The 15,202-nt window shown below is 27.6% G+C and overlaps 1 protein-coding gene across 20 annotated transcripts in view; it reads right to left on the reverse strand.

Annotated features, from left to right (window-relative positions):
- Positions 1-15,202, reverse strand: part of LOC107456224 (cAMP-dependent protein kinase catalytic subunit 1) — a 428,744-nt gene that overhangs the window by 192,433 nt on the left and 221,109 nt on the right. For 2 of the 20 annotated variants that reach the window (XM_016074029.3, XM_016074027.3), the window contains exon 1: positions 2,994-3,205. The exons of 10 other annotated variants lie outside the window; for them this stretch is intronic. In XM_016074029.3, the coding sequence (XP_015929515.2) occupies positions 2,994-3,108 (115 nt within the window). In that variant the 5' untranslated portion in view covers positions 3,109-3,205. Of the gene's footprint in view, positions 1-2,993; positions 3,309-15,202 lie in introns of those variants that run through there. 8 more of the 20 variants (XM_071187751.1, XM_016074036.3, XM_016074028.3 and 5 more) reach the window with 8 other exon arrangements.

Here is a 15,202-nt window from a genome sequence, read left to right on the forward strand (position 1 = left end):
ATATATAATTAAATAATAATAGTAGAATAACAACAATATTAAATATTATTATATCTCTTTTATTTAAAAAGACAAACATTCATTTCTTGATTTAAAAACTTTTTAATTAATTTGTATTTCAAAAAAGAAAGCTCTCAGATATGAATATATTTTTTTTAATTTTGACAATTTCATATTCTATTATTTTATTTCTATTTATTGATAGAAATCAAATATATTTTGAATTAATCTATGTTTTATTACCATCTTGGGCGTCGTTAGCGGGGGGTAGGGATATGAACGGTGGGCATGGGTGTCGTTGGTCGGGGGGGGGATATATGTCTTTCTCAATAATTCCCAATCTCTAAATGTCCTATTGTGACTGTGTATTTTAATTTTCCACGCTCAGGACAGTGTCCCCCTCAACAATTAGTAATCTCTATAAGTCTCTCATACTGATATCTTTCAGACAAATAAAGAAAATTTTTAAGAGCCATCATTCATTTAAATTTATTAAAGTTCATAACGAGAAAGTGATAAACAATAATTAATAATTTTGAAGATATTTAGCAGAGATAAGAATTATTTTCCCAGGTGTGAAATTTAGTTGCTATTGTAACTGCGTATTTTAATTTCGTACCCCTCAAAAATCGGACCTCTTCGATGCCCATGATAACTGCATTGTGTAAAAAAGTTATCTTCGAATTCGACTTGAAGAAGAAAAATTAAAAAATTGGAAAATTAAATGAGAGAAATGTGAGGAGGGGAAACGACTCATTGTAGTTAAAATCAAAATTTAAAGTCTAAACGATGGCGAAAGATGGCAGCACCAGTTTGAATGCAACCATGAAGTTTTAAATCACAAGAGGTATTGAAAGTCTCAATAAATAAATGAAAAATATTAAATTTAGCCGGGGAATATGAAATATAAGATAATTTTATTTTCATTTCCAACATTTTACCATTTTTCCTTCGTTACCAGAAAATAATTCTTTACTTTCTGATTATTTTTGTATTTTATATCTTATATTGATATATGAATAGCATCTGAACCACTGAAAAATTTCTTGATACTACATCTGTTAGCATTGCGAAATTAGTTCATATTTTTGCGTGGAAATAGTGACGAGCAAAATTTTTTTCGACGTAACGAGAAAAAATTTCGGCTGGCTAGAACTTTAAAACATATATATAATTTTTTCCATGTTTTCTCTACATTTTGAACTTATTAAAAACAAAGGAAAACTAAAAAACATTGACATACTTTTAAAAATTATTTCATTGTAATTTATACCATTTTTAGTATTTCCAATAAAATATTTTGTAGAACTTTGTCGAATAAATAAAACTGAAGCCATAATAGAACGTTCCAATTTAAACAACTATTACGAACATCATCTCAGCTAAAAACAAGTGCAGTGTCTGCGTTATGAAAACGCCCCTCTCCACAAAGTGTTTAAGACGGTTCTCAGAAATCTACCTTTCATTCTTGAATGAAACGGTAAGTTACCTCAGAGTAAATAAAGAACTGCATTTGAAATTAATTTTAGGCTTAAAAAAATAAAATAAGATCGGATTGAATGATGTATTTTTTTGCGCTTAGTTTATTGATACGAAATGATGCATTTTAGATAATGATTTTCATAAGAGATAAATTTTAACCATTAAAAATGGAAAAATAGCAACATTTGAAACTACCTTATATTTTGAAGAAAAAAATAAAATAAATAAATGATAGAAAAAAATTAAAAAATGAATTCTTGAAATCAAAATAATAAACGACTTTTAAAACTATCATGTTTAGATACTTGCGCAGTGAAGCTCAAGTATCAGATTTTTCAAAAATAAAATGCAAAATGAATTAATCATAGAATTTTACTTCACTTGCTTTTTTTCTTTCAAAAGAAATGGAAGAACTAAGTAAAAGAAAGTGTAGCAATGCATTTTTATTATAATAAAATTTCTAGATTTAAAACCTCACGATTATTCCTTAAAAGTTATAAAATATTGTTTTATTCAAGTTGAATTGTTCCCTTGGTTGATTTGTTACTAGCCTTCTGGAGTTTCGAAAAATTCCAATATACTGATTTTCGTAAATTGACTAAAATAACGTCTGGCGAATTCTTTACAATCATGAACTTCGTAAGCGATATAAGCAACCAGCAATATAAGCTATATAAGCAACCAGACATCAAATCAAACCGAATTAGCTATCTTGGTCACTTATTTCTATCAGGATATTACGACCCCATAAAACTGTTTAGGAAGCTAAGTGGCATTTAAAAGAGGGGAAGACATTTACTCAGATGTCTTGACGTCATTAAAAAAGATTTAAAAACACTGAATGTGACTTGTTTGAGAGATATAAGCATCTGACAGACACTGTTGGAACAAAAACTTGTTGAGACGACCCTGGTCTGCCCTGGGCGGTAGTGCCGAAGATTAAAATGGAGTTTTTGTGTTGTTAAGCAATATATAAAGCAATGTTACTGTGAACTTAAAACTACAAACGAAAGAGTTCGGAGTCATTGGAATTAATTAAACTCCCAAAATGGCAGTGTGCTGGCCATATAACTCGAAGAACAGACAATTGCTTGATTGGAATAATTTCGAATTAGTATCTTCGTGAAAGCGATCACAAATAAGGTGAAATGTGAATTTTTCCTCGTGATATCAGCAAAAGATCAGGTGTTTGAGCAGACTATCGAATTTTTTTGAAAAGTTTGTAGAAGATCTTTATCTTACTTGGAGATCTTCTCATTACGTGTCCATGGATTAACAATTTATTAATATCGGTAAAACATAATAGTGATTTTTTTATGAAGGCTCTGGAAAAATTCGAATCGGTACGCAGTTTCCATAAAAAAAAACATGGTCTTTCCAATAGTGTCCTATTTATAGGTAACTTTGTGCAATTTTTGAAATAAATTAATTCACATCTAAACCTACATTTAAATGTTATCAAGCTCAAAAAAATGTCTAACATCTGAATGACAAAAAGAATCACAACTTACCGGGCAGTCGTTTCACAGGATTAGATGTTGATCGTGCTCTTGACCCGAACTTCCACCATGGGGAAGTATTTGGCGAGCTTTTCTGTTTATTACGGTCTTTTTCCCCTGATTTCATTTTAAACGTTTCTTATTCTCTTACTACAATTTTTGGTTTAAAATACTTTGTCACTTATGCTCTCATTTTCAGACATTTAAAGATAAGACTTCAGTGTGTATGTTGCACATTGTTTTCATTTAGAGGTCAAAGTTAAAAGATATGACTCACATCACTGTCTTGACTAGCGAAAGGATGTTTTCCGATCTATTTTACTTAAGAAAGCTTTTTTCTGAATACCTTTGCAAACATATGAAGAAAGTTATCTTCTTTTATCATTCTTATAATGAGATAAGGTTTCAAGTAACGCAGATTGAATAAGGTAAATAATAATTTTATTTGAGTAATATTCAAGCGTAAACAATAATATAAAATTTGCCAACATGAACTAGTTGCGTCAATGTTGGTTAACATTAATAAAATATCCATGAAATTTCATTGAAACTTAACGGCTTTCCAAAAGCAGTTTTTTCACATTTTTAGCCCAACAGTGAAAGTGAAACAAACATTCGAAATTCGAAGTTATGGAAAAGTTGGATAGGTATTAAATAATTATGTAATGGCTTTAATTATGAAATAGCACTGTTCGAAATTAAAGCACATAGAATCGGAGACCCACATAAAGAGAAAAAAGAATGATCAAAACAGCTGTTTAGTCAAAACTATCAAAATATGGTAAAACTAATGGTGTTTCTGGCTATATAGGAAAACCGAAAAGCTTGGTTACTTTTACCGAAGCAGTATGGTATTGATTTTGGTAAAATAAACAATTAAATATGGCTTTATAATCAGTGATAAAAATCATTTATTCGGTTAAATTTACTTTCAAGTTTTGTATTTTTTTCTAAATGTGTGGTAATAAGAATTATAATTTTGTAAACAAGAATTCCCGGCGAACCGTTAGCGTATGAACGGAAAAATTACCAAATGAATGGTTTAAATGCCATTTACTTTGGTATTTATTACCAGAATTATGGTCTTTCCCTTCTTCTTTTTACCAGAAGTGTCATAACTGTATAGTTATGACACTTCTGGTAAATTAGTTATGACACTTCTGGTAAATAGTACCGAATTTTTTTCCTCCGTGCACATTGCTAATGTTTTCATGAAATTTTTCATAAAATTAAAATTGAATTATTCATTTGAAAACTTAAAAATAAACTAATTGGTTCAAATGCATATTCCATTTTAATGACACTAACAACACTACATACATTATTGCAACAGGTCTAAAATATTCGGCAGAATGTTTCTCCTACACGCACCATTGTTGGTAACCACTTTGATCAGGCTACAAAAGAACTAACGGTGTGTAATATCGATTCTCGTTAACGTCGCTTTACAACATTACCATATTCCTAATCAAAGTAATTCCCATCTCGTGTTCTTCTAATCTAATATAAGCTCTATACTAATAAATGTATAAACTTTTTAATGTTTCCAATATTTAAGGCTAGTTTTCAAAGGCTTCGTCGTGATATGAAATGATGCTTTTTTGCCAATATGGCTATTTTTATAAAGGCTGTGAGTTTGTAACTTTTACTCATGACTGTCAAGTTTAGCCTATCTCTAAAGCCGCCTACGCTTATTTTGAAATTGCACAAGACGTCAATATGGAGAAAAGCCATAGTTTTATGAAAAGAAAAAGCATTTGTGGTCTAATTTTTTAATATTTAAAAACTCACTCCAATGCTGCCTTATCCGGGCTCGTAAAAAATTGTAAAAACTGAGAATGAGGCAGTGAATTTAATAATTTTCATTTCGGTAGAAAAATGTCGATAAATTAGCGATTTTTGAAAACGTTTATTAACTTTTGAAATATTTAAGTTATTTGTCTGTTCTAAAACCTAGATAATTCTTCAAGGCAAGATTATATATAGAAATTAAAATCATCACATTGCTTCACGTGTAAGCACTTAAACTCTGATTTTTTTTTATTTTCCTTGGAGACAGAGCTTCAAAAAACAGCGTTAATTAATTTCCATAATGCATTTTTGCACCAAATGTGTTAGTTTCACATGTTACTTTCATGTAACATGCAAAATTATAAAATATATCACATAAGAAGCATCAGATTTACTCGGTATATTATTTGCGAATGCATTATGAGATATTTCTGTTAGAAATGAAATTTATTTATAAAAAATTCACTGAATAAGTTAAATGATTTTTTTTAAACCGATAAGCGATTTAGTACGTAATACTAAATAAAATGCTTTACGTTGTTCGCATTAAAAATATTATTAATATTTGAATAAATAAATAATAAGTTTTATAATCATATTTTTTTATTAAGACAAAATGCATTAATATTGTTACTATCTTAAAAAATTTGTCTGTCATTAATGTTAACATTTTAGATTAACTGATAAATAAGCGTACTTTGATAATTGCATTTACGCTTTAAAACAACCAAAACTATGGATGGTGTTTTCAGTAGAAATGTAAACAATAACAATCTCGGGCTGTATGCAGGGCCCGATTAACCTCTGAAAATAGGGGAAGCATAATAGGATTTTGGGGCCCCCCTAACTTGAGCAAAAGAAACTTTTGATATTTTTCGCCCATAAACAATACATTTTAAAGAGGGAAGAACCATGTGAAAACTATTAGAACCTTAGAAAGGAATACAGAGATCCTATGCAATCATGTTGGACCCTTCTTTACGTGCTTTATAAAGCACGTAAAGTAGGGTCCNTTTTGGCAGTCTTGATATGGCCTCTTTCCATAAGTTTATTACTGTTTGTTCTTGTTGCAGGCTGTGCACCATCTTTCGTTAGTGTTAACACTTTTAGCATTGTAAACACAAGTAATAAGTGATCAAATACATTGTTTGCAAGAATCTCAAAACACTATGATGCCAAATGGCTTCAAAATACAACGGAAACAGTAACCCGGAAATTTAGGCGGAACCGAGCTTGCAGCGTTTCCTAGTGTAGAAAACACCACCCATACTTCACGTGCTTTAAAACAACAGAGAAAATTATAATACAATAAAATGTGAAAGAAAAAATTTCTAACGATAGATAATTTAATTTATTTTGTGAGCACGGAGAAGAACGATGTGAGATAGTCTTAATATTTGCATAATTTTGTTTATGAACAATAAAAAATTAATTTATAAAAGCTATAAAGAAGTAAAGTAAATAAAAATAAGTATTTCTGGGGATATTATCCTTAACTTCGGAACGTTGGCAAAGAGTAGCCGAGGAAGGAAGATAACGTTTCTCGCGGAGGGAACCAGTTTTCCTCTGATCATGACGTTTACGCCTCTTCCTTCTCATTGGCACAAATTCCCTGACTAATCCTTAGAACTTATCGGCTAAGATATATCAGTTATTAAGTAACCGGTTCCGATTTCTTAAATAACGTGTACAAAATATTAGTTCCTGAATAACGTACCTATAACGGTGTCAATTTCTAAAAAAAAAAAATTCTATTTGACTCAAAATTAATGAGATTACAGTTGAATAACAGTTTTAAAAAATCTGTAAAGGCATCACAGTTTTTTTATCTGTTTCTGAAATATAATTCATATTTAATTCAAACATTTTATTCATTTTTCAGTAGGGTGAAGATTTAAATGAACTATGCATTTAAGAAATTCCTCATAAAGAAATCGATATTGTTATGATTAATCAAGATAGATCTGAGGAAAACGTTTCTAAAAAAGATTAGACATTTAAAATATTTTACTTTAACCTTATTTTTATTATTTTTTAATTAGAATGAAGATCTTAGGAAAATTGTCTTAAAAGTTAGCAATTTCAAATGTAAGGAAATTTTATAAAAGGTATTTTTATTGCAAAAATTGCTTATTGCTTTTATAGCTAAATGCAGCATTTCAGATACGTAATTAGGAAAAAAAATTAAATTTTTTTTTATTCCAAATGCATGATAAAAATTCTTCATAATGAAATACATATTGTTACGCTATTAATGAACTATAATAGATTTGAAAAATGAGTTAAGGAAGCACTTTACACATTTAAAAAAAATTGGCTCACTTGTTTGCTTTTTCAGATGTATAAGATTTTATTAAATTGTTTTTCTTCAAATGAAACATTTAATCAGAAAAAGGTGATAATTTTCAATTGGAAATATATATAAGAAATTATTCACAAAGGAATCGATACTTTTACGCAAATAATAAATTAAGATAGATCTGAAAAAATAGAGCTGAGAAAGCAATTAATACATTTAAAGTGCTTTACTTTAACCTTATTATTTTATTCATTTGTTCACATTTTCAAAAGTTATAAAAGTTTAAAAAAAATATTTATATATATTTCATTATCATACGCAGCACTTTACTTTTACCTTATTATTTAATTCATTTTCAATAAGATGAAGATTTTAATGAAACTACTTCAATAGTTCGCAGTTTCCAAAGTTATAAAAATTCAGAAAAAAGTGTTTCATTTATTTTCAATCCGATCAAATGTACTTTAACATTATTTTATTCAAATGCAATTTCAAAAGTGATAAAGTACAAGAAGCAAATTTTATTTTATAATTAAACGACTAAAAAGAAGTGCAATTTCTAATAGCATTACTAAATACGATATTATATAATAGTATAAATTAAAAAAAAAAGGAATGGTAGATTCAAAATAAATAAGAAAATCTTCACAGAAAAATCGTATTAACACAAATAATGGTTAATTGGGGAATATCTTAGGGAATGGATCTACAAAAGCAAATTATACATTTAAAATAATTTATCCTTAGAAGGCAACAGTGAACTATTTTGTTATTATGAAATATATTTCAGATGTGTCTGTATATAGTTTTAAAAACTTAAATAAACATGTATTATAAAATTAGTTACAGTGCCTTGACATAAAAGTTTCTCCGTTTCTTCAGTTTGATTATACCAACCTGCACTTTAGTATATAAAAAAGTAAAATATAATTTATATTTTAGGGCTCTAAGAAAACTTTATTTGTTCTTTATTTGTTCTTTAGCAGTTATGCTATTTGTTCTTTTTATTTGTTCTTTAGCAGTTATGCCATTTTTAACCTAATTGATTTGTTTTATCCATCATGATTGCTTGCATCTTAAAAATATCTATAGTTGATTGATCGAGAAAATTACATTGTCAACAATGTCAACTTTCATCATAATTAACAAATCTTAAACTAAAAAAAAAAGTTGTTCGCAAGTATAATACTAGTTTCCATTGCACGTATTTTAATTATAAATTTGGAATTAAAAAAAACTATAACTTTAAACGCGATAAAAAGATTTTGTTAAAATTTAAATCAACTCAGTAAAAAAAAAATATTTTATTTATCTATTTAATTATTTATTTATTTTATTTATTTATTATTTTTTCACTAAGAAATTAAGAAACACTTCTGAAACACTCTAAACAAGTCAATACAATCAATGCATCAGAATACGAAATCAGGTCAATGCTCTTCGCAGTGATTAAATTTTAAAATTAAATTCCAGCTTAGAGTTTCAGATTAAAACTAAATTTGAAAGAAATTATTGCTAAGAGAATTTTGTGTTTTAATATTTGTGTTACATGATCTTATGAAAATACAAAACACATGATCTTATGAAAATTCTAGCACATGATCTTATGAAAATTTGCGAAAAAATTCCCGAATCTTTTAATGAATATTTTTCAAATATAATGCAATTCTGAAACTGCCGTAATATTTAAAATAAATAAATAAAAAAAAACGAAAAAAAAAACGCATTGAGTCCTATGTCTCGTTTTAAATGTAACCAAGTCGCTAATATGGTAATTATCATTGTTTCTGACATATATAACAGAAATTATTACTATCTCGATTTTTTTTTTTTCATTTTCTTAAGATTATGTGTTAGATGCGACGAGTATCATGCGCTACCCCACGTCCCATAAAAACAATGAACTTTCTTTTCAATAATGTAAAAAGTCATGCTTGAAACATCTCGTAACATTAAAGATTTTTTAACAAAATAAATTAATATCCCACTTTAGTGAGACATATTCCAATAATCAAAAACTTCAAAAAATAATATTTAATGACATATTAATCTTTTCTTTAAGAGACGAGTTTCATAAGAAACATTTCATTCACTTGAGTAACTTTTTTAAATTCTTCCTGACCTTACATTTCTTTAAAGGAAATTTTAAGATGTTTTTTTCTTTAAAAAAAATAAATAAATAAAATCTTCATAGTCAGCCGCTATTTTATAATAGAGAGGGGGAGGAGCAGTTTTTCTCATTTTTAGACAATGACAAAGGGGAGAGAGGAAGAAGTTTATTTATTTTTATAAAACATTTTTTTTAACCCATTTCTTAGAGCGAAATTTGTTTATTATGATATTAAATATGTATATAAGAGGTCTATTCCCTGACGTATTTTTAGCGTAACTTTTCCTTTTCTACATTTTTAAAAATCTTATATTGAGTAAAATAATATGTTAAAATGATTTTTCCAAATTCGAAGCTATGAAGCTCAACGAGTTCGAATTTATTATTATTTTATTACATAGAAGCAAACTGAAAATTGCTTGAATAGTTTCTGATGTATCAGAGGGTCTAGGATGAAATTTTTTTTTTCCTGGTGAATGCGAATTATGTCTGACGATTCGTATGCATTGCGTATCCACTGTAGCTTGTATTTTTAAAACAACCCATTTCAAAAATCAATGTAATTTATTATTTTACAATAAGCTTTCCAAAAAATATGGGGACAAAAAAATCTGAGAAAATTGTGCAGTACTTTCACAAAAATAAGGCAAATTTTAATTCAAAAAGAGAAGTCCGAATATATTCATTAACAAGGATATTAATACAAGAATGAGTCTTTTTATTTTGTATTTATGGCTCAACATCTTTATCAATAACACTGTTAGAAATGTTTTGTTATTCGTCTCAAGCTATTAAGTAAAAAATCTGAAGGAATGTTTATTAAGAAAAAAGAGTATGATTTCGAGCTTTAAATGGTGTATTAAATTATTATTTGCACCTGCACTGATTAAATTGCATATCTTAAATGTGCCTATCAAAACACGGAAACTGCATTTTAGTACCAATAATATTTTGTCCTTCTAGTTTTTATTAATGAAACATATCTTTGCTGTTATAAACTTTCAATTAAAATGAACAATGATGTGCTAATAAACATTGAAAATGTATGGATAAGCTATCTTATTAAATCTACAATATAGTAAGTAAAAATCCATTTTAATATGTATAAACAAATTATTTAATATCTATGTATCGGAAAATTAAGCTTGTTTTAATCAAGCCATACAGTGTTATTGTAAGTTCCAAAAATCACAATATGTGAGGCCTTCAACTAGCAAGCAACATTATTTATAACAGAAGATTTTCGATTGCAATTGCTAAGATGTTGTTGTTGTTAATTTACGTCGCACTAGAGCTACACCATGGGCTATTGGCGACGGTCTGGGAAACATCCCGGAGGATGATCCGAAGACATGCCATCACAATTTTGATCCTCTGCGGAGGGGATCGCGCGAAGTCAAGCTCTTTACGGTAGCACAGTTTAACGAGGACCAATACCGCACACCCTCGGTCCCTACGCAGACTGATCTAAGTGGTCACCCACCCGCACACTGACCGCAGCCAGTGATACTTGACTTCGGTGATCTGCTGGGAACCGTGTCTTAACGATCAGTCCACTGCGGGACTGCAATTGCTACAAAAGAGTATGAAGTTCTTGATTTCAGATTTGTAAGAAAATGTAGCTGCACCACAACTAATAGCTAACTTTCTACAGAATTTTTTAACTTCTTATTTGAAATATTCTCGAGCAGCATGACAAATAAAACAATTTGTTTTATTCCGCTTACGAGTAGTGTCTTATTTTCCACCCTTATTCTTATTATCAGGGGTGATTGTGAGCCCAATTAAAAAATCCTGAAAATCTCTTGAGAAATATCATTAATGACGCATTTCAAAAAGTTAGTATCTTCATAAATTTAAATCATTGATATTTTCCCAACGTGAAAGTCTACATAAATTGTATACAGCATAATTTAAATTAATAATTATGCATTTAGTTTACTTTTATCTCTAATCAAATTTATTATTCTACCAGAAAAATTTTTTACCAATAAAAGAGATGCCATGTATAAATTCTAGTTCTAATATTTTTAAGTAAAATATACGAGAATTTTTATACATAAATGTGATCGATGATTTCCGTAAACTTCTGGACTGTGGATTTCCGGATCGCGGTTAGAGAAAAATCTAGAAACCCCAATTTTTTCCGGAGCACAATCATCTCTGTATTATTTTCAATTTAAAAATATATATATAGAGAGAGGGGGATTTAATTTAAATAGTTTATAAAAGAGGGGCTTGAACTAAGCAAAGATAATAAACAATAAGAGAAATTATGCTNATTATTTACAGCATAATTTAAATTAATAATTATGCATTTAGTTTACTTTTATCTCTAATCAAATTTATTATTCTACCAGAAAAATTTTTTACCAATAAAAGAGATGCCATGTATAAATTCTAGTTCTAATATTTTTAAGTAAAATATACGAGAATTTTTATACATAAATGTGATCGATGATTTCCGTAAACTTCTGGACTGTGGATTTCCGGATCGCGGTTAGAGAAAAATCTAGAAACCCCAATTTTTTCCGGAGCACAATCATCTCTGTATTATTTTCAATTTAAAAATATATATATAGAGAGAGGGGGATTTAATTTAAATAGTTTATAAAAGAGGGGCTTGAACTAAGCAAAGATAATAAACAATAAGAGAAATTATGCTATGTTTGCAAATAATTTGAATTGTCGAAAATAGAATTTTTTATTATTAAAAAAAATGCAACTTGCAATTTTTAAGTCAGTAATTTTGACATGAAACTCTGGTTATACATCTTAATGATTATAATTTAGCTCATCTCATTTGTAATCTTATATAATAATTATAAATTTAATTTTTAACAATCTACATTGAACTTTTAGTAATCTGTTATCAACTAACAACCATAAATTCCAACGTCAGGGCTTTATTGCTAACATCCGCTGTAGCACTTTCGTCATGGTGCGGGGATTAGGTTCGCCGTACCATATGATTAATGGATGGGAGCCTTCTTGTGCGTTGGTGCCTCATTGATAAGATTTGGTTTTGAAATAGTCAGATACTATATAAATATAATACACCATTTCTTCCAATATATTTAATAATTCCTTTAAAATGTCCATTATAAATGGTAAAATTTCCTACAATTTACGTAGATTTAACAAATTTTTCTTTACATAAGTGCTTATAAAACATAATGTTTACATTAAGCTTTCTTTTTCATTTAAAAATTCTATCATAAATTTTCTATTTCACACTTTCTTCATAACCACTTATCATCCCACTAAAAATTAAACAAGTCTAATAATATTGCGATCCAGTTGCAGACAATAGATTCAGACTAAAGGTATTTGATGTATATGTAAGCATAAGTAACTTGAAATGTTAATATTAGACAGTTATATGGGTGATTCTTTGAAAACATGACAATCGGAAATTTTTTTTTTTTCAAATTTGAAGACTTCAAAATAATTAAAAAAAAATTTTTTTTTTTGTATATTTATTTAGTTACATTTATTAATATCTTACAGACAGCAGTGTAGTTTATTGACAATTGTTCAAGGAAAAAGCTTTAATTGATGTAATCAATTAAATCTTCACATCGAGCAAAATTAACTTCAAAAATTTAAAAAAAATAATAAAATCCTTTTCTTACAGTTTATAAATACAAAAATCAAATAAGAGCTGGGTCGTAGAGAGAATTTGTAATCTGACTTAACTAAATAAAATAAAATAAATAACTTTTCAATAAATTCTGCATTCAAAATTTCAAAATAATCATACCTATAAATCGGAATTGTAAAAAAATTAGCCCAACTCCGATTATGAAAATGATTTAGACACATGTTTATAATCATGAGGATAAAAATATTACTTTTATTAATCTTACTACAATCGTTTAAATTATTACTAATTACAAAATTAATTAATAATCTTTAATAGCTATTGATTTTCTGGAAACGGCAAAATGTTATGATTAAATGAAAAAAGATAATATTAATTGCGAAAATATAAATTACCATTGAGATAAAAAAAGGGGGTGAGGAGGGAACTTAAATAGAAAGAAAATTGTAAAGAGGAACGAAATGTTTCTGTTACTTTTATTATTCCTTTTAATTCATTCTATTTCACATTCAAGGTGATCTCTCAAAACTATTTCGTATTTTTACAAACTTTGAATTCATGATTTGGACTATTTTAAGATTAATATTGTCTATGGAGCTGTAATTATTTCTAAAAGTATAAATACATTACAAATAATAAAGTTAACGAATATCTTTTAGATTGTAGGTTCATATCATTGACGCATAATAAAAAATATTTATTCATTTTTTTTTTTTTTTTTTTTTTTTTTTTTTTTTTGTAAAAATACTTACTTTTTAAATAATTACACCCTAATGCTCTTTTATTATTATGATTTCATGACAATCCATGTTAATATTTCACCAGTTTTTATAGCAAATAATACAGATTTATAAATTATTTAATTAAATATTTAACAAATAAGGTATCCTTCAGCTCATAAAATTCCTGAGCCAAATTTATTAAGCTAAGTTGGAAAGGTAAAAATTAAATTTAATGTATCATGGTTAGTTTCCTTCAATATTTATTAAAGAATCAGCTTGGGTTAAGACATTTATTTGTTATGCGTGATTGTGCATTAATATTTTTTACAAATGCATGTCTTGAATCTAAGGTTAAATGAAAATTTCAATACATTATAAGTCAGTGGTAGGCTTTCTGAAAAATTCGGAGTCGAAAATTTCAACTACCAACTCTACAACTATGATTCGAAAAATGAGAAAAACTGTTTTAAAGATAAACTAAATATATAAAACGATTAATTGCAAAAAATGTATTAAAAATTCCTACATGGGTTTTTTAAAAAAATGGTGAAGTAAATTCGAAATATCCGCGCATTGTTAAGACTTTGTTAAATCGAAAAAATTAAATTTATTTTTGGAAAAAGCATAAATTATTATAGAATAAACTTTATGTTGAGAAGAAAGAAGAGTTAAAATATCTAAAAAATATAATTGAAAAAAAATCGACTTTTTCATTCTATTTATTTGTAGAAATCTATTAAGACGGCCAACTGTAATAGCATTTTTTCCCAATTTTTTTATTATTAGAATCTTTCGCATTATCTCTCATTTCCTTTATGTTAGTCAATAATTAGGAATTACTATTTTGGGGGAAAAAACGCATAAAATGTTATTTTACTTGCTGCAGGGTTCCCACGGTCTGGAAAATTATTCGAAGTGGTCGCAAATGTGAGATATAACTAGATATTTCAAGCAATTGAAAAATATTTAATTTAAAGGAAATATATGTTGGCGGAAAAAATAACTCAAGAATAGAATTTACGAATGAAAGATAAATTTAAGCATTTTTAAGTAGTCTTGAAAAATCTTAGCTATCACTCATTATTTTTTTCACTTTTTTTTCTTTTTTTTCTTCTCCATTTTTAAAGGCGTCTTATTTCGTATATTTCTGGCAATTTTTTTTTTCTTATGTCGAGGAAGAGTTCAAGCTGCATAAATCCCCATAGCCGAAGTACCTTGAATAATCTAATATCTGACATTATAGGAGATTAATTTAATATAAATCATTTAATAATAATTATTTAATAGAAAAATCTTAGTTGTATGCAGGAAATAATAATAATAAAAAATACGGATAAAAAAATATAAATAATGTAAGAAATTATAATAAGAGAAATAATAATAAAATATATTAAAACAAAGAGTAAGAAATAATAATAAAAGAAATAGGGCTTTTCAAACCTTCAAAATTTGACGTAAATCAGATGGCCTACTTATTCATCAGTAATAAAGTCGGACATTCGTTGATTATGAAACATCAATGCATTTTACACAATGAGATAGATATGAATAACTCAGCATCAGTTTGGCCCTTTGAAAAACTCTTTTTAAATTCTGCTTGCAATTTATTTTACATACTAAGGTTTTTTTTTTTTAGAAGCAATACTTTAAAATATGTACAGAAAGATAAATTAAAATAAGAGAGGTTAAGATATT

The sequence above is a fragment of the Parasteatoda tepidariorum genome, chromosome X1, assembly GCF_043381705.1.
Source record: "Parasteatoda tepidariorum isolate YZ-2023 chromosome X1, CAS_Ptep_4.0, whole genome shotgun sequence".
Lineage (NCBI taxonomy): Eukaryota > Metazoa > Arthropoda > Arachnida > Araneae > Theridiidae > Parasteatoda > Parasteatoda tepidariorum.